The 27,073-nt window shown below is 48.5% G+C and overlaps 1 protein-coding gene across 1 annotated transcript in view; it reads left to right on the plus strand.

The window, feature by feature from the left end:
- The window catches only part of SH3BP5 (SH3 domain binding protein 5), a 70,348-nt gene that overhangs the window by 19,881 nt on the left and 23,394 nt on the right, over positions 1–27,073 (plus strand). Inside the window, exon 3 of the mRNA XM_046652815.1 lies at positions 5,674–5,802. Coding sequence (XP_046508771.1) covers positions 5,674–5,802 — 129 coding nt within the window. The remainder of the gene's footprint in view (positions 1–5,673; positions 5,803–27,073) is intronic.

Consider the following 27,073-nt stretch of genomic DNA (forward strand, 5'->3'; position numbering starts at 1 on the left):
TAAAGGTCTGTGCTTTTGTCTGAAGTCTGACACTCGCTTCCTCTCCTCAGGCCAAGCAGCCCTTCACCCCTGGGCCGAGTTCTCTTATGTGTAGCCAGAGGACGGTGATTCTTGCTGAACCCGCCTCGCAGGGTCATTGTGAAGCTCAGATAACGCCTGTGAAATCTTTCTACAGAGAGCGGGTGTTTATAAATGGCATTACTAAGGATCTTTTGAAATATGGTATCTTCTTTAATTTGTAGGGCAGTGATTTTTAAAAACTGATGTCCCATCTTAATCTTCCTCGGTTCTGGGGACACCTCTGTGGAGGGGGAAGGCCACCATTCTCAGCCTACAAGCTGTTTCCCAGGCTCGCCGGTGCTGGCTGGTTTGGTTTAGCTAGAGTTCTTACTTGATACAGGGCTGTATTTTTGACACACTGACATTCAAACAGGGAGACTCTGCCACCCTCAGCAGTTCTTTGCTTGAATAAATTGCCAGCAGTCTGAGTCACCTAATGGATGTGACACAGTTTTCAGATTTGAAGATCTGAGGCCCCATCCAAGGAGAGAGAGCCCTTTTTAGAACTCCTTCAAATGCTGATCTAGAAAGTTACCTGGTAAACAGCCCTGGCTGGGAAATGGCTTGTTTTTCTTGGCTGGTGACAGACAGGTCTGCTCATTCCCCTGAGAGGAGTTTGTACTTCTGAGTGCGTCCCTCCAAGGGTCGTTGACCGCGGGGAGAACAGTCAGCTCTCTCTCCTCTCTGGACATTCTGGAAGCAACGCCCCCTCTGATCTTGGGAGACACATTTGCCTGTAGTTGTAGGAGATGAAGAACCATGGTGGGGTCTCTCCTCGAACTAGGAAATAAGGCAGAAAGCAGAAGTTCAGTGAGACAAGCTGGCTTTAGGATGTGGCAAACTGGCATTAAGATAGATTTAAAGAAATGCTTTATAAAGGTTAGGTTGAATTAGGTTCCACGGACTCTGTTCTTTATAAACATGGCTTCCTTGTCAAGGATAGAAGTCCTTCGGCAGTTGACCATATTTAATTCCAGTGCTTTGCCATGATATGGAATGTATGGAATTAATATGACTGCCATAAGGCACTTTTTTCTTAAGGCTTAATTCAATTGCAAGTGACAGAAATTCAGTTCCAACTAACGTAACACAAAAAGCAATGGTGACTGTTTGGGGGAGGGTGGGTATGCTATTGTGGCTCCAAGGAGGTGGAATATAGGGTTAGACTGTGAAGCATCGGTAGGCCCAGAAGTTCAAAGTGTCACTTGGCCTTCCTCCCCCCTCCCTCTCTCTTCTCTCCCTTTCTTCCTCCTTCCCTCCCTCCCTCTCTGTCAGGTCCTCCCCTCTTTGTGCCAAGATGGCTGCTATCTGCTCCAGGCTTTCATTTCATCCTCTCGGCCATCTCAGTGGAAAAAAGTCCTCTTTCTAACAGTTTCAGAAAAGTCCTAGAATGAGGTCTGATGAGTCACATGCCCTTCCTCAACAGTCACCAAGGCTAGGTGTATCCACATCTGATTGCCAGGCTTGGGTCACATGACCACTTCTGGGACCAGGGTGAGACCCATGACAATCAGGGCTGTTACACTGGGCTGGCAGGAAAGATTTTGGTTTGTGGGCTCCCACACCCCAATGTTTGTGGAGATTGTTGCTCAAGTAGCTCTGATCTTGTGGAATAGTAGAAGAACTGGGTCCGCTTTATCTTATCTGGGAGAAGGCCGGCTTTGTGTTTAGCTTTTAACACATCTTGGATGAATAGGCTTGTTGGTGGTTGGATGTCAGCCAGTTGTGCATCATCATCCCGGGCAACACAGCCTCATTTGTAGAGGGAAACACTGATGGCAAATCGAGTCTCTTGGGTTCAGTACCCTTTGATGGTCGCACACTTAACCAGGCTAGTGGGCCCTGAATCTATCCGCCAGAATCTCCTGCAGGGCCCAGCTCACTCTGGGAAAACCCAGATCTGATCAGGTCATGTCTCTGCTTAAAAATCCACCATAGTATTTTACTACCATTAAAAAAGGAAAAAGAAAAAAGAAAAAAAAACCCCTATAGCATCTCATCCTCCCCCACCCCCATTTTTTCTCCCTTAGGGGCCGTTTAATCAGTTTAACATAGCTGACTATTTAGGTATTTACTTTTATGACTTTAAATAGTAGGCTTTGTGTGGTTACTTGATTTTTCGATTTTAGTTATCTGCCACATTCCACTAGATAAGATGAAATTTTAGTCTCTTTCCTCCCTCTGTCCCCACCACACACCCACTTTTCCCAACCCTTCCTCCGGACAGAATTATATTGGAGTCAGTATTTGCTATTTACGCTATTACAGCTGTGTAAGTGCTGTTCACAGTGGAGCTATCTAGCAAACTATGATTACTTTTCCTTTTTGTGGTAGAATGCGTTCTTCAGTTATTTCTGACAAAGGGTGCGTGGGAAGTAAATTGAAACTTATATATGAGGAAAAAAAAAAATCCATCATGTCTCCCGATTGTGCATGGGATAAAGTTGAAATGCCCTAATATGGCGCACATGCCCTTCCTTGCTCCAGCCCCCACCAGCCCTTCCACCTGCCACTCTTTGCTCATGCTAGTTTTTCAGTCTGGAATGCCCCCTTCTCTGTCTGGTGCAGACCCCCTTTCTTCAAGGCCTGGATGACACTTGCTTTGGGTGGCCTGCCCAGGTGTGTGTCTGTTGCACAGTGTGTATACTGAGGTCTTTGTACGTATCTTATTGTGTTGTACTTATTTAGCGCTTGAGTTTAAATCTTGGCTCTGCCGTTTCCCAGGTCAGTGACCTTGGGTGAGTTACCTGCACTCTCTGTGCCTCATTCTCTCTATATTCTCTTTGTAAAATGTGAACAACAACAATGGCACCTACCTGATCAGGTTGTTAGCAATTGCAAGATTGATGGAATGAAAGCATTTGTGATAGTGTCTGCCACTTAGTAACTTGCCCCTCTGTGCTCTGCATCCTTCTTTCTCACAAAGGCAGAGGGGGTGGGTTGTATTCTCCAGTGCCTGGAAGAGCTCTTGGCAAATCGAACGTCTTCAGGGGCTGGGCAGGGAACCTACTGAGTGAAGCCGTCGGGGGGCCAGGTGGGGAGTCAGGCGCAGGGGCAGTGAGGACTGGAAATGGTCATCTGTGTCTAGGGGGGCATCTTCTACTCCACTTCTAGCCAATGGTTGCCAGGTAGGGACGGGGGCTCAGTGTTGCCAGATCATCTGATGTTTTTTTAATGAGAAATTTGAGAATCCCCACATTTAAAAAAAAAAATCTGGATTTTCCTGACATTTAGTACGCAGCATGCAGGCAAAGGGACTCAGCCAAATGGCCCATAGGCCACTGGTTTGGGACCCAGTTCTCGTTGTCCAGAGGAGGCCCAAGGTGCTGATGTGACCTGCCCTGGGTCACCCACTGACTGATTTGGCCCTGTTTTCCCATGTGTGGTCTGGACGTGGGGCCCTGGTGCTGCCTCCACCAGGGTGGTGGCTGCAAGGATTCGGTCATGCGTGCGAGTACATTTGCAAAGCAGCCACCCACACAGTGTAACAGGTTATTATGTCCATCACCTCAGCTACTCCTGCCTCAGAGAGACCCCTTTGGTGTTTCTGAATAGGATCATTCATGGATCTTTTTCTCCTGAGGGGGAACATTGTGTGCATTTATTGAGCATCTACTGTATGCCCAGGAACTATCAGCTGTTTTACATTTGCATTCTCCTTGATTCTTCCAACAGCCCTCCCTATGAGATGGAAAGTAACTATTTTATAGATAATAACAATGATTCTTAAAGAAGTATTCTGATTAGAGTCTCACAGAGGTCAACAGGACTGGATCCATCTCTCTGATAAAAATCCCAGGCTTTAGGCAATATGCTGCCTCCCATGTATTGGACGTCAAGTCCAACAGCAGCTCAGTGGGGCTTTGCTAGTCCCTGGGCTGCCCTCTTGCATCTGTGGCATTTCCTCTGGAGAAAAAGCCTAGTCTTGTTCTCTGTCTTTAGAAGCTGTAGCAGGTTGCTGCAGGCCTGGCCAGATAGGAGAGAAGGAGAGAAAATTAAGAAGATGATGATGGTGGTGGTGATGATGGTGATGATGATGCAGGGCTGGGGGGAGGGACCAAGGCTGTGTCAGAAGTAGGCCGGGGCTCAGGAGCTGAGAAACTCTCATACAAGGCAAAGGCTGTCTCCTCGTATGCTGCAGTGCTGGCGTCATTTCAAACCCATCTAGCAAGCCCATGGCACAGTATGACAGGGGAATGAAATTAGAAGTGATCAGAGCCTCCTTCATCCCCATGAGCCATTCCGTTGGCCCAAGAGGCCCCTACAATTTGATGTTTAGAAATAGTTTTCAGATAGTTACTGGTGAGGCAGGCCGTTTACAGCCAATGGAACCCACGTGTTTTACCAGCAGGTGGGCTGTTGGGTCTTGGGGCAGCCCCCACAGCTGGTGATCATGTGTTGTTCCGCCTCTGAATGTCCATTTCCCCTCTCTCAAATGCACCCACACACCCCCAGAGGTGTGGTGGCCTCAGGCAAATGCCAAAGGGAAGAGGAGTTGAGGGGATGTGAGGTCTGTGAGGTCCTGATCCGACCCTCCACTATGTCCTCCTACACCTAGGAGTGAATTTCTTCTTTTAATTTTTTTTCCCTCTTTGTGACATCCATGGGTCTGGTTTCTTGATTTTCACCCTGTGGTTAAGTCTGGCGTGGCCCACCTGTCAGCTCCACTCTTCCAAATTCTTATGGAGGCCCAAGTCGCTAGTGGCTATGTCGAGGATGGGCGGCCACCCTTAGATCTCTTGCCATTCTCCACATTCCAGACTTCCAGCTTCCTTTGATTCCTTGCCACTCCCTCTCCCTTCTGGCTGAGCGTGCCTCTGCTGCCTGCTTGGGACCTCAGCATTTCCTCTCCCTCCCTCAAGTGCCTTCGTGCTTCAGGCTTCTGTGTAGCTGTTCTCTATCTGGAAGTTTTCCATGAGTCTCCCAGTAAACTCCTGTCTTAGCTGGCCTGGTGAGTTTCTCTGCCGCTGGGTTCCGTGGCACCTGGACCATTGCCATCCTGGCACTGACTTTTCCGGAATGGGCTGTAAATGCCTGCTTTACCCGTCAGACTTGGAAGTACCCTGAAGGCAGGGATAAAGCCCGAGGCCCAGCACAGGGTCTGGCACGTGGGAAATTTGCACTCTGTTTAATATTGACCGCATCACATGGTTGAGGCCTTCATGGGAGTGTAGGAAATGATGCCATCATTATGGACTGAAGCTGCCCAGGGTGGCTAGACTGGACATCTTCCTTTTAGGACCTGGACAGAGCTTTTCAATCTAACCTGCACTGTCCAATATAGTAGCTGTTAGCCACATTTACTTTTTAATTTATATTTAATTAAAATAAATTAAAACTCATTTCCTCAGTCTCACAAGCCAATTTCAAGTGCTCAGTAGCCGTGTGTGGCTCCTGGCTACCGTACTGACAGAGCAGATAAAGGAACACTGCCAGCATCACAGAAGGTTCTTTGTGACGGTGCTGCTGTGGACACTGTCTTGTGAAGGTCTGAAATTAGGGGCTTGTAGGTTGTGTGGAGGCCCTGCTTGGTGTTTGTGATTGGGTACGGCAGAGCCTCACAGATGCCTTCTTAAGCCTGAACTCTGTTTCCTTGATTTCCCCTGGCTGCAGGACGCTCGTCAGAAGTTCCGCTCTGTTCTGGTTGAAGCAACAGTGAAACTGGACGAACTGGTGAAGAAAATTGGCAAAGCCGTGGAAGACTCGAAGCCCTACTGGGAGGCGCGGAAGGTGGCGAGGCAGGTAAGAGAGCCCCGCAGACCTCCTCCCCTGTCTCTGCCCACCACCCCATCACCCCGCCGGAGTTTTGGGTGCACCTCCTGACTTCCGTGTCTCCCCTGAAGGGTAGAAGTGCAAGTCCTATGTGATGTGCACCAGCCGTGACTTTGTAAAGAGCTGCATTTGAAGTTGGCCTCTTATTTTCCTTCCCCCAACAATCGGCCTTCATTCCAGCTCTTGATACCGTTAGTAGAGTGTGGGTGCTCGCATTTGGTGACCCTGCGAGTGGGTGCCGCCTTGCCCTGGAGTTGGCAGCGGGGCCAGCTTGCGAGGATGAGAGGATGCGTCCAGAATGTCAGGCTTGTTCCTCTGCCCTCCGAATGTGACTGGCTGTCGGGCAGCAGGGGGCTTACTCCCTTGCGTTCTTCTCGCTGGTTTGGGAGTAATTAGCTATTTGCTTCTCCTGAAACGTTGGTTCTTTGTCCTGAGAGCTCAGATAAGCAAGTGAGGAAGGAAGACGAGCAAAGGGGTGGCGAGAGGGGGCTGTGGTCATGCAGTTGCTGGGACTGCGTCGAAGTTGGTTCTGGATTCAGCATTTGTCTTCCTTTGACCACCACCGATGTGATGCAGTGTGTGGCTTGGGTCACATCCCCGCCTCTGATAGCCGGGGTCCTGTGAATGGGGAAGGAAAGGAGCCCCAGCACTTACCAGTGCCAGCTATGTGCCAGGCCCAGGCCCGGGAGTTCCCGCTCAGTGTCTCTTCAGCGTGAATTGCCCCCCAAAGCAGGCTTCAGCAGCTGGTCCAGATTGTCGTTCCTGTCCCTGTTGTACGTGATGAAAGATGCCGCCTCCAGGAGTCTCCACTTGTAAGAAGCTGTTTAGTGAGTGACAGGTGTTTGAGCACCTGCTGTGTGTGCGCAGCGTGAGGTTGGGCACTGTAAGGGAGGTGATGGGAGGTGGAACCCTTGGAAATTAAGCCCCAGAAATCCAGGAACATGTTAAGATCAGGCCCTTTGAGGGCTGGGGGCTGGGACTTGAGCATTCCTGCTGGTGGCCCTGCCTCTGCGCACCCCTCCGGTTTCTCATCAGGGAGCCCCTGGATGCTTGGCGGTGCTGCCGAGGTTCCGACTGTGTATTTGGGTTTTGCGTGCTGAACTCTGAGCTGCCCTTTCTGGTTGGAACCTGCCAGATAGATTGCCTTTATTCCTGGACAGAATGGCTGCCTGGACCCCCCTCCTTCCCTGACCTGGGGAACTGGGCTGTGCAACATAAAAGTCCCGATTACTCGTTGGTCTGCAACAAGCCCTGAGCAGCTCCCTCCCATTCCACCTCCCTCTGGGCCCCACCCAGGCCTCTAGCTTTCCAGGAAGATGAAACCCTTCTCTAAAAGGTCCTTACCAGTTCCCAGAAGCTCCAGAACCCCGAGGCATCCTCCCTTCAAAGTGCCTGTGTGCCACCATCCTTTAAGGTGCCACCCAAGTTGGGGATGTGTCCCACCCACTGTAGTCCAGGGCAGTAGTATTCTTGACCTAAAATTGCAGTGTGAAGGGTTTGGGTTAGGTTGGAGGAGACATTTGTTAATTTAATGTAAACATTGGATCAATACCGAGGAGGTCGTGAAATCTTTTCAACACTTCAGTTTATCGTCCTCTAATTCTTTTGAGCCCATGAACATCTATTAACAGACGTCCATGTGCCCGTGCCTCTGGATGATGTGAGAGTGGTCTGTTAAAGCACCCCTGGAGTTGCGGCCGTGGCCTGCCTACCCGGTTCCCTGAGCTCAGGTTCAGGGCAGAGCTGCCTCAAAGGGCCTTTGTGTTCAGGGGCCTCTGGAGGCTGGTCCATCAGCTGATGGTCCTTTGGTTGTGCTGATGTCAGAGTGCTTCCACCTCGAGTCTCAGAACTCGTTCTGTTTGTCGTTGTCTTCACCCCGGAATTTGCATGGTCTACGCCGTCATCTCCTTCAGGTGTCTACTCGATTGTCACTTGATCAACATGTAAATATAACTCCCAGCCTGCCGTCTCCACCACCCCCAGCCCTTGTTCCTTGATTTGCTTTTTTTCCCTAGCACCCCTCACTGTCTGACTTCTCATTGTTTACTTATTTACAGTCATGAAGCTCCACAGGACAGGGAACTTTGTCTGTTGGTTCATTGCCATGTCTGCAAGGCCAGCATACAGAAGGTGTTCAAACACTGAGCAAACAAATAAATGAAAAAATGAGAGAATGATGAAGTTGACAGGCCACCTGTGGACGAGGTGTTCTTCCTGGTCCCTTTTCCTCTCCATCACCCCTTTACTCACAACTGCTCTCCTTCCTGGTGGCTAGGTCAGCAGAGGGACAGGAACACGACTGGCAAATCCAGCTTTGTCTGGGTTGGGTTGATTCAAATCTAATTTGGTGGGTGCGTCCCCAGTTGGCGGTGACACATCTAAGTAGATTTCACATCTCTTCCTTCTTTTCCGTACCCCAATCCTCTGTGATGGGAGAAGAGGAGAGAGCTGGGGTGGGAGGGTCCCACTGCTGGGCAGCAGTGGATAGTGGCGTCACTCTTTCCTCTCATCCCTTCTCTTAGCCAGCAAGGACAATGGTCGGGGCAATTACTGAGTCCTGTGGGCAAGCCGCTGAGTCACCAGTTCTAATCAGATAGTACCTAGACCCTGGGGGTGACTGACTCACTCTCAGCTGGCAGAGCCCAAGATGAATGTTGAGGGAATCCTGCCCGCTTTATTCCTGCAAACCCTCCCCTTCAACTCTTGCCTTCCTGCAGGTGGGGCGGGAAGAAGGAGGGTGGAGAAGGTTCCGAGTGACCCTTCAACCCCAAGGGGCCTTGTTGGTCTATGGCCGAGGAACTGGAAGGATGCTCAAAGGCTGAGGCTGGGCCCGGATGTCACATTTCATCTCCGTGGATGGTGGGTCCACTGGGCTTGGGCCAGGTGGCTGAGTCTGTCCACCGGCGTCCCCTGACCTTCCTGTTGGTGAAGGGGGTGGGGCCCACTCCAGCCGCTGCCAAGTGGGGCTTCCTGTTTTCTTGCTCTGGTCTTGTCCCCACCCCCTTCCTTTTTATATTTGCAAACCTCTCTGACTGTGTATAGCGGGGGTGGTCTCTGAGAGATGCTGCGTTCGCAGAGCCTTAGCCTGTCTCGTCCGTGAAACACTGATGTATTAAACTGCAGTGCCTTAAAAGCCATAATTTTCTCACAAATGACTGTATTTTATCACCAAATTATGGTCCCATTACTCTTTGGTGATCGAGTAATAGGGACAAATAAATCCCGTAAAAACTTTCCTCATCTCCTTCAGCGACTGTTTTTTTTTTTTCCACATTGTGAGTTGTTATATAATCCAGTCACCAAAACCAGATCATATAATGTTAAGGTTATGACAGAAATTAGCAAAAGTGAGCAATCTCAATCCAGACGGATAGATGAAAAAATATACATGCTTTTCCCCATTTATGAGGAAGAAGCTGAATCACGAAAACTCTTTTAAAGATTTTATTTTTATTTTTTTCCTTTTTCTCCCCAAAGCCCCCTGGTACATAGTTGTATATTCTTAGTTGTGGGTCCTTCTAGTTGTGGCATGTGGGACGCCGCCTCAGCGTGGTCTGACGAGCAGTGCCATGTCCGCGCCCAGGATTGGAACCAACGAAACACTGGGCCGCCTGCAGCGGAGTGCGCGAACCTAACCACTCGGCCATGGGGCCAGCCCCACGAAAACTCTTTTAAATTATCTTTGCTTATAAGGCGACTTGTTTTGGGTAACTCATTTTTATACGATGAAGAACAGACGAAAAATCTGTCATGGTTCCAGCTGTGGCTCTCTCGTGAGGTCGTCCTTAGGGTGAAATGAGATAATGTGTTCTACAGTGGAATCCTTGCATAAGCTTACATTTTGGCTTCATTAAATTTTTTTGTTGTAGAAAATAAAAAGAAGAAAATAAGTCCCTATACCTTCCGTAAATATTTGATATATGTCTCCTATTTTTTTTTAAGTAAGAGATGATACTTCAGTGTTGGTTTTATAATGAACATCTGGAATACGCATGCCCATGCATCCAGGCTCAGTGGAACACCCTCTCCTACAGCTTAGTTTTCCGTAAAGCGTTTACAAAGGTTTGTAATTGTCGAGCCAGTAGAAATTGCATCTGCCCATCGAAAATTTGCATTAGCTTTATTATTCCTGATGTCAACTCATTTTGCCACCCATGAGTCAGACCCAGTTCTGTGATCTTGAAAACCCAGTGCAAGCCCTGCCAGGAGGAGGTGGAGCATGGCAGGTTTCCTAGGCTGGGACTGGGGCAGGCAACTGGCTTTGGTTTATTTCAGGGTTCTTGTCCTTGAGCCAGAGCTTGTTTTTAAGGCGGCTTTGACATCTCTGCCCACCCATCTGGCCTCCAGTGTGTGGTGGGGATGCTCTGCTGAGGGGCGGAGCCATGTGACTCAGTGAACGTGAATGGCAGAGTGTTTCTTGCTTACTCTGCTCCCTGGGTTCTGACCGGTCCAGCAGTAGCCCTGTGCCTGTCATTTTATCACGGCCAGTCCCAGTCCTTGTTATTTTTTTCCTTTTTAAAAAATTGTGGTAAACTACATATAACATAAGACTTACCCCTTTAACCATTTACAAAAAAATTTTTTTGGTGGGGAAGAGTGGCCCTGAGCTAACATCCATTGCCAATCTTCCTCTTTTTTTTGCCTGAGGAAGATTCTCACTGAGCTAACACCTGTGCCAATCTTCTTCTACTTTGTATGTGGGACGCCACCACAGCGTGAATTGATAAATGGTGTGTAGGTATGTGCCTGGGATCAGAACCCATAAACCCTGGGCCCCCAAGGTGGAGCGTGTGAACCTAACCACTATGCCACCGGGCTGGCCTCATTTTAATGTGTACAATTCAGTAGCATTACACACATTCGTATTGTTGTGCAACCCCCACCACTGTCACCTTCAGAACGTCTTCATTTTCCCAAACTGAAGCTCTGTCCTTATGAAACAGTAACTCCCCTTGCTTACTTGCCCCAGCCCTTGGCCACCACCATTCTACCATAGTCTCCCCTTATCTGTAGTTTTACTTTCTGAGGTTTCAGTTACCCATGATCAACCCTGGTCCAAAAAAATTAAATGGAAAACGCCAGAAATAAACAATTCATAAGTTTTAAATTCTGCCCCGGTTTGAGTAGTGTGATGAAATCCTACGCTGTCTTTCCTGGGTAGTGATTCATCTCTTTGTCCAGCGTATGCACACTGTATACGCTACCCGCCCGTTAGTCACTTCGTAGCCGTCTTGGTTATCAGATTGACTGTCGAGGGATCGCGGTGCTTGTGTCCAAGTCACCCTTATTATACTTAATAATGGCTCCACATAGGCGTTGGATCATCTCATAGCCTCACAAGAAGAAGAGTGAGTGTGGTACAATAAGATATTTCGAGAGCGAGACCACATTCACGTAACTTTCCTTACGGTATATTGTCATAATTGTTCTATTTTATTATTAGTTATTATTGTTAATCTCTTACTCTGCCTAATGTATAAATTAAACTTTATCATAGGTGAGTACGTGTCGGAAAAAACAGTATATCTGAGGTTCTGTACTATGCTCAGTTTCAGGCATCCTCTGGGGGTCTTGGACGTGTCCTCCATGGATCATGGGCGACTCCTGTCCTTTCTGCCTCTCTGAATTTGACTACTCTAAGTACCCCATATAAGTGGAATCGTGCAGTGTTTGTCCTTTGTGACTGGCTTATGTTACTTAATGTAATGTCTTCAAGGTTCATCCATGTTGTTGTGTGTGATAGAATTTCAGTCCTTTTTAAGGCTGAATAATATTCCATTGTGTGTGTAGACCACATTTTGTTTATTCATTCATCCATCGATGGACATTTGGGCAACTCTTGTTATTTTTAAATGGTTAGAAAACCTGAAAGGCAGCATAAATGCACAATAATGAAGGTTTTTCAGTGCTGAAAGTTGCCTGTTGTGTCTCTGGGGCCATAAGTTCACGTCCTACACTTAATCCCCTTTGGGGAGGCAGGTGAGTGGGGAAACACTTGAAATTTGTAGAGTGAGTTAGCTTTTGGATAACTGGCAAAGCTTTACCTCTGAGCCAGATTGCATGGATTTGAATCTCAGCTCACCACTTAGCAGCTGTGGGACCTTTCCAGCTTACTTAATCTTGGTGCCTCAATTTCTTTATCTGTGAAATGGAGTTGTGTGTCAGTTAGCTTTTGCTGCGAAACAAACCATTCCAAACTTAGTGGCTTAAAGCACTTCTTTAGCTCATGATTTTACTGGGTCGTTTTTTCTGATCTCAGTCTTGGCTGAGCTTAACGTATACAGTCAGTTGGTGGGTCTCCTGGGGGGCTGGCAGATGAGGATGGCTTCACCTGTCGAGCAGTCAGCTGGTTGTCAGCTGAGGCGTCAGAGGTGACTGGACCACATGTTGTCAGGCTAGTGTGGGCTTCTTCACATGGTGTTGGGATTCCAGGAACAAAAAGGGCAAGCCCTTTTCAAGCCTCTGCTTGTGTCACATTTGTTAATGTCCTGTTGGGTACAGCAAGTCACACGGCCAGTCCAAATTCAAGAGGTGGGAAAAAATAAACCCCACCTGCAAAGTATTACAGCCATTTTTGCAACTTACCATAGTATTAAATTAGTGCATGTAAAACATTTGGATCAAAGAAAAAGACTGTGGGTTGTTATTATTCCAGATGTATTTTCTATCAAACATTGTGTCTCCATGGTGAATCTGCTCCCCTTAAAAAAAAGCACAACACCACTACACCGAAAACCTATGGGTTGAAGAAACAGACCTCTGCTGGTTGGGAGGAAGTGGGGAAGATATAGAGATGGTGAAGACAGAAGGGTGACCCCAGGCAGGTTGAGTGTATACTGATTTGCTTCTTGAGGATAAAATGTGCCAGCAGATCAAAATGATGAGGAGGGAGTGGCTGACTCACCTTTTGACTGATCAAAAGCACTCTAAGTCCAAACGGGTCATGTGGTGAGGGCTTGAATGGATGGGGAATCATGTTTCCAGTGAAATTAAACAGATCAGGTGCGTCCAATAATCTCCTGGATTTTTAATCATTGAAGAACAGTGTGTTGTAGTCGTCCTTTGTTGGGAAATTCTAGGCATTGATTTTGTCTGCAGAGGACCCTCTGTAAGTGGAGAATGAGAGGCCCACGTTCTGCAAAGATGGGGCACAAACTCAAGGATATGTCAAGAATGGGTTATTATTCTCTTTATTTGATCAGGGATTTTTTTTCTTCTAATTTATTATTTTCTTTCATTCAACAAGTATTTACTGACTTCCTACCAATTGCCAAGCGTTGTTTTAGCCACTTGTCAAGGACAGAACAAAGACCCTGACTCTAGAGCTGGCATCCCCTCTTAGCAGTCTTATAGAAGTCTGTGGGCCCTCTTAGCAGTCTTATAGAAGTCTGTGGGGTGGAGCATTTGAGGCAAAAGTAGAATCTTTGTTCCTGATCTGGATTAAAGTGTGTGTTTTTTCTCCTCTGAGAAATGGAGTGAGGCTCTGGGGGATTACAATGGGCTGGTGGATTGGCAAATAAGTGTCTCTCGGAGCATTCCTCGGCATCTCCCCTTTGTCTGCGCTGGCCATTGTGGAGCACTAGCTGTGGTCTGTTTCCCCCGGGAGCCCCACAAGACACACAGCAAGGTGGTTTTAAGGCCTAGATAATTACAGTCCATTGTCCTTATTCGCGATAGCTCCATTCTCTGAACTCACTGCCGACCCTGAATTAGCGAGGTGTTCTCCCCAGGCATCGCTCCCCGGGGGAGCCGAAGGTCCGCTTCATGAGAGTCTCAGCTCGCGTTTTCACCAACCAATCCAGATGTTACCTTGTTTTATGTAGTTCTCTTTAAAGACGCCTTATTTCATAGATGTTTCTTACAAATAACTATATACAGTGTTTCTTTATAATAAAACAGTAGCCAAGAAGAGTTGAGCGTTTTCCTGACCCTGGGTGATGTGACTGTACATTTCTTTGGCTTTCAGCCTCACACTATGTTGCCCACTGTGCTTCCTTCACTGGCCATGACCTCACAGCATCACCATAGACGACGTTTCACTTACTGGGGTGGCTTCTTGTCAGAATCTGCAAGTTTCTTCTTCCTTTTTCTGGATGTACCATCTTGTTGATTCATTAACGTAGAACTCATGGGCAACAGCACCCTGACTCATGCCTGGACGAAGCTTATCAAAAACACGTGTTTTCTCTGTAAGGCACATCGCAGCCTTCTCGGGATTAGGAACACTACACAGCACTTCAGCACTAGGCTTGGGGGCCAATTTAAACAGCTGACTCACCAACAAAAAGCACAAAACTGTGAAAAACGTGACACTAAATAGACTGCGAGATGGACAGTTGTTTACAATGTAAGAGCTGAAACAAGAAGGCAGAGTGTTGCTTTGTTAGACCTCAGCTGGGAACACACACGTTGAGTAATTCAGATTTTTTGCTGCTCTTTGTGGGTCCATGAATGACCCTGAAAACACTGTAAATATTAATTTCGGGGTTACAAATAAATTTTAGCGAGTAGGCAAATTCGTGAATGTGGAATCGGTAAATAATGAAGATCAACTGTACTCACCAGATAGAGAGCCCAAAGGGGAGGCTCATTGCTAGAGAGCTGAACCACATGGCAGAGGTGTAGACTGTGTGTGGAAGAAGCCAGTGGAGTGAGGTCACTGTGTGTGTGTCTATGTGTGTGTAAAGCTCGGGGGGGGAAAAGCACACCTGAGCCCCAAAGCACAAGAGAGAGTCTAGGTGAAAAGGACAGAAGAATCGAGATCTGAGGGAGAAGTCAGCATGGACATAAGCTGGGATAGGTACAACGGCTCAAGGCTGTGGAAAGGGAACCTTAGGGGAACTGAAGGGCCAGATAGGGAAGGAAATGGTGGGCCCAGTCAGGGGAGTTCCTGATGGCCTCAGCCTGGCCTCCAGACTGGGTTGAGAAGCTGCAAAGCAGTCATGGTGGGCTCTTGTGTTTGAGGCTCATGTTGTTTGAGAAGTTGATGAGGAATTGATGCCAAATGTTGTGTCCTTCCATTAATAGCACCATCTTTTGAGATGTATGTGTCAGGCACCGTGTGTACTGCCCTGCGTGGGGGATGTCATTTATCTTTCCCTGTTGTCCGCATGTTACAGATGAGGAAACTAGTCTTGGAATCCAAAGACCATTACTTAAGCCTTTACATAAACCTCTCTGGTGTTGTGGCCTCATCTGAGAGAATTGGAGGGAAACTGTAACAGACTTAGTGCTTAACCAGCTGTCAAGAATGATCCATAGGGAACGCCAAGGTTTGACCTGAAAAACCTGAACAGCCAATAGAAGTTGGAAGAGAGTGGGGATCTAGCTTTGGGAGAAGATTGGGGAGTTCACACTTCTGAATGTCAAAGTTGTGACCAGGTGCCTGGGTGGGAATGCCACGGGTGGGGAGGCAGGGCAAGTTGGAGGAGGGGAGTTGGGAGTCAAGGACACGGAGGTGACAGTTGATTGGAAGAGAGTGTGTGGGGAGAGAACTGAGTCACATTAAGGATGGAGAGGAGCAGGAAGAGAAGAGTAACGTTAACACACTTTGTACACCAGGCACTTTTCTGAGTGCTGCACATGCAGGAGGCAGGTAGTTTTGTTTTTTTGTTTGTTTTAAAGATTGGCACCTGGGCTAACAACTGTTGCCAATCCTTCTTTTTTTTTTTCTCTGCTTTATTTCCCAACCACCCCCCCCCCCCCCCCGCCCACCCCCGTCCCCGGTACATAGCTGTATATCTTAGTTGCTGGTCCTTCTAGTTGTGGGATGTGGGACGCCACCTCAACATGGCCTGACGAGCGGTGCCATGTCCGCGCCCAGGATCTGAACCCTGGGCTGCCGCAGCAGAGCGCACGAACTTAACCACTTGGCCACGGAGCTGGCCCCTAGTTTTGTTTTTTTTTCAGATTTTGCAGAGGAAGAAACTAAGGCTTAGAGAAGTTGAGGTACACAGGGGGCTCCACACAGTCCTCGTTTATCGAGGATCTCCTAGGCACCCAGGCCTGTAGTATAGGTCCCTTATGTGCATTTTCCTGTCTGGTCCTCACAGCAAGGTTGCAAGGGGGTGGTGGTATTGTCCTCATACAGAGGGCTGATAACTGAGGCTCGGGGAGGTAAGGTATCATGCCCGGATCACAGACCTGGGGAGAGAGGAGCGAAGATTTGAACCTACGCCTGCCTGGCTGCTGCCTGGTGCTTGGCACTTCGGGAGCATTTCGTGACTGTTGGAAAGCCTGGGCTACATGCTGGCACATCTTAGGGGAACAGGGGAGAGAAATAATTGCCTTGTAGGGCTGAGGAGGATTTTGAGCTCATCTGCAGAGTTGTTTCCCAGCACTTTCTGCCCTGGGGTGACTGTGAGACTCTTGTTCCAAGTAATTTGGGGCCCTTTGAAACTTCCTCCCCTCATGGCGCTCTGTCCTTGTCTTCCTGGGACTTCAGTGCAACTTCGTCATGCCTCCCTCCTTCCCCGTCACATTCGTTTCCGCTGAGCCACTTGCCTCTCTGGGTGGCAGCTGTCACCGTGGGCCTTGGGTGAGGAGGTCTGGGTCAGTGACGTCCATCCCTGTGGCCCTGATCGTATTCCCACTGGGTGGTCACAGGCTGGTCCCTGGGAACTGCGTCATCCCTGCAGCCCATGGTAAGGGCAAGCAGCTGAGTGACGGGGCACCTGTCCCAAAGCAGGGTTCCTGGTGATTTACAGCAAGAAAGGAGGATGGACTGTTAACTCTCCGTCGCCTGCAAGACCGCTTCCTGCCTTGCAGTCTTGCTTGGAGATTCTGGGGGAGAAGCAGCTGCATTTTGGAAGCCTAGAGTCTTGAGTCAAGATGGGGTCAATGGGGAGGATGAGTGGCAGCTTCTGACCCAGGTTGAAGGCTCCTGACATAGAGTCGGTCTCGAGGTTTTCATCAGAGGGGCCCACCCTGCTCTGGGAGCTGCCTCTGCTTGGCTGGCTCTGCTGCAGGCATGCTCTGCTGGGGCTGGAGCAGGGAGCGTGGCTGAGCTTGAGGTTTTCCTCCAGTGATGCAATGGGCCACTTGCAGCTGACCCTTTCCTGCCTGGCAGGTGTCAGGAAGCCAGGGGTGGGGGACTGGTTGCCAGCAGGGTCTCAGCTAGGCAGTAGGAAGCTGGAGGGCCCACCCACCGTTACCCTGTCATTTGGGAGCCTTGTCAGGGACAGTTCCCTCTTTCTCGTCCCTTTGCCTTTCTCTGAGGCATGGCCGATTCCCGGTAAGTGCTGCTTGGTGGGCAATGTGCTGCCTGAAGCTAACAGATGTGGTTTGTCACCACAGTCTAGCAGTTAGAGGGGAAGCAGGATGTGGAGTTCTGTCTCTGAAACCATGAGGCTCCTTGGATGTTTATTTTTTTTCCCCCTTCCTTCCGTTTTCAATAAAGTTGTTGCATTGGCATGGATCGCCCCCTCCTTCCCCCTCTGTGAACCACCAGCGTTCCCTGGAAGGAGTGCCACCCTGACTGACTTCTCAGTTGAAGAAAATCAGAGTAGAGGATGTATTTTTGCTACCGGGTGGGCCTTTTTATGTTGCCAGGCAACAAGGCTTGGTCCCCCGCCAGATGGTGATGTTTCTCTTGAACACCTTTGGCTTACCTTTCTGTTCCCTTTCCTCGCCTTGGAGATACCCCCTGCCCAGCCTGCTTTCCTTCTTTTCTCTTCTACTCCGTGTTCCCTGCTCCTCCCAGTGTGACTTGATATTTTCCCTTTTCCCTTCTCTCACAATCTGCCCCTAAGAATCTGATGGCCTTATTCACACTGAGAAGTAGATGACTTATACGCCTCAGAGATTTACGGTTAGTAGTTCTGCTTTAAAAACGTTCCCCTAGCTTGGGAGACTCTGCTGCTGGCCCAATGGGGCTGCTGATTCCACTCAACGATAGGAGCTTCTTGATGTGTGTGGAGGAACCACACCCCTTACACCAAGAGGGAAATGCTTAGGAGTCCAGGCCATAGATTGTTTCATTTCTGCGTGGGAGAACGTCCTCGTGGGCTTTAAGCCGAAGTAGGGTTGGCAGATAGAATATAGGACACCTAGTTAAATCTAAATTTCACATAATTTTTTTTCATAGTATAATTCTGTCCCATGCAATATTTAGGACATACTTAACTAAAATTATTTTTTGTTTCCCTGAAATTCAAATTTAACCGGGAGTCCTATATTTTTATTTGCTAAATCTGGCAGCCCTTCAAAGGAGGGAAGCTGTGGAGTCGAGTCAACCAGGTGCAGAGAGTAGTTTTGGAGTCAGCTGCCCCTTGTCTGGGTGCCTGAATTCACAGCATGTGGAGCGGTGGAGGGATTCTGGTCCCCGCTTGGCCGTTCCTCAACCTGTAGCCGTGGGCAGGTACAAGTGAATGCATATGTGGGAGTGCTCAGTACAACTGAAAAGTACTCAACATGCTCACACTCCTGTTCTCGCGACTCCTAAGCCTGGTGTTTCTAGGAAGAAGCGGGGTTTCTAAGATAAGTGGCTGAGTCTAGGATTTTTTTCTTTTCCCTTCTAACCATTATTAACTTGAATGCTGAGGGCCAGTCAGCTGCAGAGTTCTGAAGGGCACAATGGGAGGCCACATCAACTGGGTCTCTTCTGAAGAATCTTCCAGAATGTGGGTTTCTCAGCCATCCTTTCCCCCCGACTTTTCTAGCCCACTGCCTGGCGTCTGCCTCCTTCTAGCCTTCTCCCCTTCCCCATTCTTGAGTGCCTTGATCAGTTTGACCATTTGTTCATTTGCTTGTTTATTCATTTTTCTATTGAAAACTTTCCTAACACAAGAGAGCTCATGTTCTCTTACAGGCCAGAGTACCTCAGTGACAGCAGCTGTGTGGAGGAAGCCTCGCTGTGTGTGTTTCACCTTGAAGAAGAGGCATAAATAGATGTAAAAAAAGATGCCATTTGTTCATCCATCCAGTACCAGCCTCGGGTGCATCCCCCAGCCCTTGGGCAGAGCACTGTGATGCAGAGAAGGTGTTGGACCTTGTTTATTTCTGGAAATCATGGTCTATCAATCTTCTAAGGGTCTCTTGTTCTTTGAATTTAAGTCTCTTGATCTCAGGCTCAGGCCAACTGAGCAGAGCTTCTCTTCATACCAAGAAGACAGAGAGGGCTGTTTTTGCACTGACCTGGGCTCTCAGCCACCGTGGTTGAGGCGTCTGTGGTGGGCTCGTTCAAGAGCACTTGCTTGCAGGAAGTCAGGAGGTGTAAGGCACTGTATTAATTTATGTCAGTTCCTTTTCTGTCTGGCCCCATTCCAACACCCAAGACCGTAAGAAAATATACAGCTGAAGTTTTACAGCCTGAAATTCTGGCATTCACATTGCCTTGTTCACAGAATAATGGCCTCATCTCATATCAGCTGGGAAATGCATTTGGTTGCAAGTAACAGAGGACTCAAAAATAGTGGCTCAAAGGGATACCTTCTGTCACCTAAAAGAAGAGCTGAATTAGGCAGTCTAGGATGGGTGCCGTGACTCTATGGCCACCTGAGACCCAGTGTCTTATCACTGCGCCATCCTGGTATGTGAGTCCCATCCTCCAAGTCACCTCATGGTCCAAGGTGACTCTGGGAGCTCCAGCCATCACATCTGATTTCAGGACAGAAGGAGGAACAGCAGAAGGGTAAGAGACCTATGTGCCTTCTGTTTTAAAGAGTCTGCTTGGCAGTTCTAGACAATGTTCTGCTTCTGTTTCATTCCCAGAATCTAGTCACATAGTCATGGTAGCTGCAAAGGAGGCTTGGCTTGGGGTTTCTTAGCCAGCAGGGTTGTTTCTAAGGATGAAGGGGAGAAGGGATATAGGGAGGCAGCTAACTGACTCAGCCATGTCTGTATGTGGTTTCTCTGTCCTTTAGAAAGGCTCTGGGTTGGAAAGAGCTAGAGGTGGGCGCATAGGACCCACAGAGCAGCCAGAGGACCCCTTTGAGTAGGGAAACAAGTAAACCCCGGATCTCTCTGCCTCATTGCTTCCCTCCCTCCATGGTGTGTGGGAAACTTCCTTTCCCTTCCATTGTCTTGGAGTCCTGTGAGGAAATGCTAGCTTCTCATAAAGGTGTAAGTGTGTGTGTGTGTGTGTGTGTGTGTGTTTGTCAAGTCACAGAGTCCGTTCATACTTGCTTTTAACAAATACTAATTAAACAACGCATTTCCCATTGCCGCTTCTTTGGTGCAAGCCCACCTGTCTTTCCTGCACTACTGAAATAGCTTTTCAATTGGTATTCCTGCCTCCTAGCTCCCCTTCTCCATCTGTCTCTGCTGCCTCCTCACAGAATCTTGCCAAAGTCCATTTTGCTCAGAAACTTTAGTGCATGTGATGGTTAATTTTATATGTCGGCTTGGCTGGGCCAGGTGCCCCAGGTATGTGGTCAAACATTATTTTGAATATTTCTGTGAGAGTGTTTATTGGATGAGATTAACATTTAAATTGCAGACTTTGACTAAAGCCAATTGCCCTCCATAATATGGGTGGGCCTCATCCAGGCAGTTGAAGGCCTGAATAGAACAAAAGACTGACCTCTCCTGAGCAAGAGGGAATTCTGTAGCAAGAGGGCCTTTGGACTGGAACGGCAGCATGAGCTCTTCTCTGGGTCTCCACCCTCCTGGCCCACCCTGCAGATTTTGGACTTGCCAACCTTGATGATTATTTGAGCTGGTGCCTTAAAATAAATCTTGCTGTATCTATACACGTCCTGTTGGTTCTGTTTCTCTGGAGGACCCTGGCTAAGACAGCACTTCTTCTGTCTCTAGTGTCAAGCCCAAATCTGGGCACAGCACACAAGGCTTCTCACAGCCTGGCGCAGCCCCTCTCTTCCTCGGGCATCTGCCGTTCTCTGTGCTGTGTTCCAGTGCGCACCCTCCCTCCGCCCCCGCCACTGCTCACAATTGCCGGGTACATCGTGCCGTTTCCCTCCCAGCTTCTGAGTACATTGTGGAATGTTTTCCATTGTCATATATTCTGTTCTCTTTGCCTGTGATGTTTTCAGACTGACTAGCTCTCTGATGTTCAAAACTGGAGCCATTAGCCACATGTGGCTACTTAAACATAAATTAATAAAATTGAATAAAACTATAAGTTCAATCTCACTAGCCACATTTCAAATGCTCAACAGCCCCCTGTGGCTAATGGCTACTATTTTGGGACAGGGCAGACAGAAAACATTTTCATCACTGCAGAAAGTTCTCTTGGGTAGGCCTGCTTAGCTGCTACCCTTGGCCGGATTAAAATGAAGGCACAGGTCAGTGTAACTTCGACAGACTCCTCTGCAGCCCCCTCCCTCGCGAAGCTGTCGTTCAGCTTTGCTTCTCTGAGAATTTGAAAGTTATGGATGTCATCCTCTGAAAACGCTCATATACGCACGTGGGAGCAGAAATTGTAAACACAATTTCAAGGTATTCATTAGCTCCCCTTAAAGGTCATCCGTGTCCTGTGGGTTAATAGCCACAAGCTAATGCCACATAAATTTGCTTGTGTAACAGCTGACACTCTATACTGTGTAGCAATTCTAAGTACTTTGTGTATCTCAACTCACTTGTTCCTCAAAGCAACCCCACGAGGGTAGCTTCTGTTATCTGCATTTTGCAGACGATGAAACTGAGGCACAGAGCAGTAAAATAAAGTGCCCAGGGTCACACAGCTAATGAGAGGCCTGGCTAGGATTTGATCCAGGCAGCCCAAGTCTGAAGTCTGTGTTCCTAACCTCTACACCAAGGGCTGAGAACCCCGCCCTGGCAGCTGAGCTCATTGAGGACAGAGATTGCACCTAACCCTTTGCACATCTTCACGATGCGTGGTGCATAGTGAGGGTGGAATGAACGGGTGGTGAGAGAGCAATGCTTGGAACTGAGTGTTACGCAGAAGCCTAAGGCCTAATCGTCTCGGCCCTGGGATGTTTGGATATTACACGTGGGTATCTTATCCTTTGTTTTTCTTAGTTCCATGGTCTGCAATTTGTTCCTGACCCCTTAGAGCTGGGAGAGGCCCCCGAGTCCCTCAGACCTGCTTTGCTTGGCTATCTCAGGTGGGAAGGAGGGGGTCTCCCAGGAGCCCTGGCTCACATGGAAAGCCCCCACCTCGCCAGCTGCTGCTAACCTTGCCTTCCCCTCCCCTGGGCGGGGCGCCCAGCTGCTGCCCTGGCCCAGTCTCCAGGCTATCCTGTCTATTTCACAGATCCTAGGGGGCTGGAAGCGGCACCACCCCAGTGGGCAGAAGGGCCCCTGGATGTGTGTGCTCTCGTGCCCCGTTGCTCTCCCTGACTGCCTGCTCTGGCCAGGGTCTGCTGGCCACAGCCCTGTTGACATCTTGGCACTTGCATTGCAACACATCCCTCAGCCTTTTCACCTCCTGAGCTCAGCAGGGAGGTATGCTGCGATAACTCTGGTTTATATTAAGCCCTTATTTTCTTCCGTGTCCCCCTGACCTTGAATTCTTTTGGAGTTGATCTTGCAGGAGGTAGTTAAAATTAAGCCAAGTCATGCTGACCCAGAGGCACAGGATGTGTTGGAGAGGGTTTGGCATTTCAGTGTCTGATTTCTTGCTCCTTTGGCTGTGCTTAAGTGTCCCAGGCAACAAATAGTGCCGATGACCCAGGGAAGTCTGAAACCTGGAGAGGGTGGCGAGCGGGCAGCCAAGGTCCCTGGCTCATCGAGGGCTTGGACCAGCGCCTGTTTCCAAGTGCAGATTCTTCACCCTCCTGGTGTTGGGGATTCACAGATGTGCAAGATGGCCCTGCATTCAAGGAGCTTGCAGTCTTGTCAAGAAGACCGAGTGAAGAGGAAAATAATTCAACCGCCGTGTCGTCAGTATGTACATATGTTAGGCAGTTTTCAAAGTGTTTTCCACGTACACTGTTGTATCACATGGCAAACTGCTGAAACAAGTGGAGAATCTTGGTCCTATGAATCCAGAGAGGGTAAAATTTTGCCCAGGATGAACTTCCTGAAGACTCACTGGGACCCGGGTTAGATATCATCCAGCTTGGAGCAGGTGAGGTAGAGTGGAAGGGGCAATTATTTAGATCTTGCGAGAGTGGCACTCGCACCACAAGGTTTAGTCATTATTGCAGTTAGGTCATCATTCAGGTGAGTTTTCACATCACGTAAATGGGCATTTCCGAAGATAAACTCGCCCAGAGAGACGGTAATCTGATTGTGTGAGTCCCGCAAGAAAAAAATCAGAAGGTGCATTAAAATGATTGACCATCAGGGGGTTGCTTCTGGCTCGTCCTTCGACCCCTAGCCTGGTACCTTAATTAAACAGATCTTTCTTAAACATCTGCAGTGTACTGGCCGCTAGGCTGGTTTAGGGTAAGAATCAGTAAGACAGTCCCTGCTCTTAGGAGGCTCCATGGGTCACCGGGTGATGCTACTGTAAAGGGCTCTTCGAACTCCCCGCTCTGTGCAGGAAGGACAGCCTGGGGGTACTGGCCCTCTTTTGCTGTAGCACCGTCTCCGAGGGTCCTGGGACTGGGGGACTGACCAGTGTCTCTCGTCATCTAACATGTGTTGGTTGGCCCTGGGGTGAGATGTCCTATGGTTCCCTCTCCCCGCTGGTCCCCCTTCACACCCCTTTGTGGGTCTCTCGAAGGCTTACAGGCCAAGCAGACAAAGCTTTTAGAACCCTCTTCCCAACCATTCACTCCAAGTTGCCAAGTGAGTTGGTGTTAATGGGCGTCACTTGGTCTAGAATGGGTGTGTCCTCTGCCTCTGCTAATGGCAGCCTCTTGGGAGTGAAGCCCAGCAGTTGTGCGAGGCGCTGGCTGCTGGGAGACCAGTCCTGACCGACGTAAGGAAGCTCTCCGATGGAGAAGCTTCTTTTGTGGATCCCAGCCTGGCAGGGAAGGGGCCATCAACAGAGACTCCCTTCTATCATTTCTTCTGAGTATTTCTTGTCTCAGAGGCATGAGGAATCTTAATGACTTTGAGCCCATTTATTTTAATCATGTTAGAAAGCAGTCTCCAGATGGAGATGAGCGAGCCCAGGATTAGCTCATGGAAGTTTGGCATGTGGCACATCCAGCCGAGCGGGCAGGTGGTGAGCACAGGTGGATACTCTGGTCTGCTCTGGCTGCCCCTTTTCTCTGAGCTCGGAGAATGAGCCTCCCTATGATGTGCTTATGGATGTCTCTCTGATATTGGTTGTCCTCATAACCTTAGATTAGTTTCCTCATGGTCTGAATGTGATTTGAAGGAGTTGGGGATTATTGTTTTGGGAGTGGTGGGTGGCTCCTGAACTACAGACTGTTAGTCTTCCTATGTCAGCAGAGCGTGTTCATGACCTTCCTTAGCAAGATGGTATGTGGGAGCCAGGGATGGAGAATGTAACGACTGTGCCTAGGAGAGTGGCTTTGGATGGGCCCATGTGTTCATCTCTGTGCTGGGCATTGCAGGTGATAAAGTATAAACTACAGTCCCTGTCCTCTAGAAGCTTTTGTTCTGTAAACTCTCATGTGCTCAACTGCTATTGGGCAGTGCAGGACGATCTTTGAATGAGTTCTCTATCAGGTGTTGAGAAATTTATCAGTGGGCATTCAGAAGGCAGGGAACCTATAAGTCCTAGAAGAATAGGACTGTTCATTCCAAAGAAGAGGCTGTGGGATGACAAGAACTCCTTTTTTTTGGCTTATGAGGTGTCATAAGAAAGAAGATATGATTATTCAACAAATGAGTCCAACATGCTGTAGTGGAAAAAGAATTCACAGAAGATGGGGTATTTGAGATGAGTTTTGAAGGATGAGTAGGAGTTTCCTAGGTGGAGAGGAGGGAGAAGGGTATGTGTTGCTGGCAGAGGGAATGGCACATACAAGAGTGAGGAGTGCTGAAGGAATGGTGAGTGGTTGGGCCTCACTGGGTGGATGGGAAGTGTGAACCTGTCTGTGGCCCAATTTTGTTGGGGAGTAGAAGGAGTGTTAGGGGAGTGACAGACCTCAGAGATGTGCTTCAGAAAGATTATCAGGTATCTTAAATGCAATCGTGTGAGATTAAATTTATGCCATATGGAGTTTTTTTTAAATTAAAATTTTTTTTTTTTTTTTGCTGAGGAAGCTTTGCCCTGAGCTAACATCCTTGGCCAATCTTCCTCTTTTTGTATGTGAGCCACCACCACAGCATGACTGCTGACAGACAAGTGGTGTAGATCTGTGCCTGGGCATTGAAGCCAGGCTGCTGAAGCAGAGCACACTGAACTTAACTGCTCAGCTGTTGGGGCGGGCCCCCTATGGACTTTAAATTGGCCATGTGAGATTGGAAGCTGGGAGAGCAGTTAGAAAGCTTTTAAAATAGTCCAGATCAGAACCAATGCTGGAAAAATCTGCGGTTTCCTTAGAGCCCATTGGTTCCTGGGCTCAGAGCTGGGGGTGGGGGAGGTTGGGCAGGGCTCATCAAGCCTTAGGGTTCTCTACAGAGAGAGTGTGGTGGCCAGAGGGCTCGGCAGAGTGGGTGCGCAGATGGGGCGTGGAGAGAGCTTATCCACTGAGGGCCGCCCCGTGGGTTCTGTGGTTTCTCCTCAGCATCTAGAGAGTCAGTCTTGTAAGCTTCACCATCGGAGAAGTGGAAATGATAAAGGGCCCCGTGTTTGTGCTCTTCCTCTCCAGCTCACTGGAGTCAGGGGGCCTGGGTTTGCGTCTGGGTCTCCTTTCTTTCTAGCCTGGTGAAACTAGTGGGACTAGTTCCTTAACATCAGTTTCTTTGGGTGTAAAATGGGTGCAGCAGGGCTGTAGGCTGGATTCCATAGGCGGATACCTGGGACGCTGTAGCGGTTTAATAAACACCCCCACCCCGCTTCCCCGTAGCCTCCCTCCCTCAGGGCAGCAGAAGTCGGGTGCAGGGAGGGGCCTGCAGTTCTGTTTGGCCCTCCTTGAAAGTGCTTTCTGCTGATAATGTGCTTTGTCATCGTAAGTGGGTGTATTTTTTTTTCCTTCTCTGTCTCTGCCAAGGCCAGAGAAAGAGCCAAGGGCTTTAAATCACCGCAGAAGCGACCAAGGTTAGAGATGAGAAACTTCTGGACAGCTGAGTGGTTTGGCCACTAGCAGGCTGTTGGGGCCAGTGTTGAACCCTCATATTTTCGATGCGTCTTATCTAAAGACTGCAGCGTGGACTGTGAGGGACCCGGAGGCCTTCCGGTCTTGTAAACCTGTCTCTTGCTTGCCTGACATTTTGACTCTTTACTTCCCCTCATTGGCAATCCTACGAGTATTTTTTGGGTTTTGTTTCATTTATTTATTTATTGAGTTTAAATTTTGTCTTTAGTGAGGAGACTTTTGGCAGATATCTTTGGGTTTTCTGTTCTAGTGAGTAGCATTTTCTTGAGTTTTGTGATTCTGTGGCAGGTAAATAGCAGAAGTGATAACTGAAGAACCGAAGCCTTCAAAAAATGGGGGTTTTTTTCCACCACTTTTTATTATGAAATGTTTCAAGTACACACAAAAGTAGGGAGAATTATCAATGAACCCCCACATACCCATCGCCAGCGTCAGCGATTGTTAGCATCCTGCCAATCCTGTTCCATCTGCCCTCCCCTGTATTTTCTCATTTTAAAGCTGTTCACAGGTATCATTTCACCCCACCCATAAATATTTAAGTATTTATCTCTAACAGTAAGAACCTTTAAAGGATCACATTTTCACACCTAATAAAATTAATAATCGTTCTGTTAATATCATCTAGTGCCCAGTTCTTTTTCAGATGTCCGTAGCTGTTTTAAAAATGTGTTTTTATGATGGTTTAAAGCACTTGACTGGCAACGGTATTATATTTTGAATTGATAGATAGTGTGGACCTCCCTATACAGCAATAGAGATGAGAGCAAAAGCAAAGTAACTCAGTGGTTAACTCCCCTGCCGGTTGACTATTTGCCCATGTTTGAGCCAGACACTGTTCTAGAACCTGGCGTTGTAGTCTGCTGCAATTATGTATCTTCAGTCCTGGAACTGAGGCTCCCTGGGAGTTAACAGAGGCCTTGGCATTCCAATCTGAGAAGTCTAGTGACTTGTTCAAGGTTTGTAGACCCAAGACAATGGTCGTTGTTGGTGCCAGGAATATACCCTGTGGCTCTTAGTTCTCTGGACGCAGTGCCTGCCTCACGGTGGCCCGATTGTTGTGGTCAGTCAATGCCAGTTCAGTGCAGGGCACTGGGATATTTTTTTTGTTGGCATTACGGTGTGTTAAGAGCTGGAGTCCCTGGGGTTGGAGAGCTACAAGGGGGCCCGTCTGTCTACATGGTGCTGGTGGGAGCATCCCT

The sequence above is a fragment of the Equus quagga genome, chromosome 1, assembly GCF_021613505.1.
Source record: "Equus quagga isolate Etosha38 chromosome 1, UCLA_HA_Equagga_1.0, whole genome shotgun sequence".
NCBI classification, from domain to species: domain Eukaryota; kingdom Metazoa; phylum Chordata; class Mammalia; order Perissodactyla; family Equidae; genus Equus; species Equus quagga.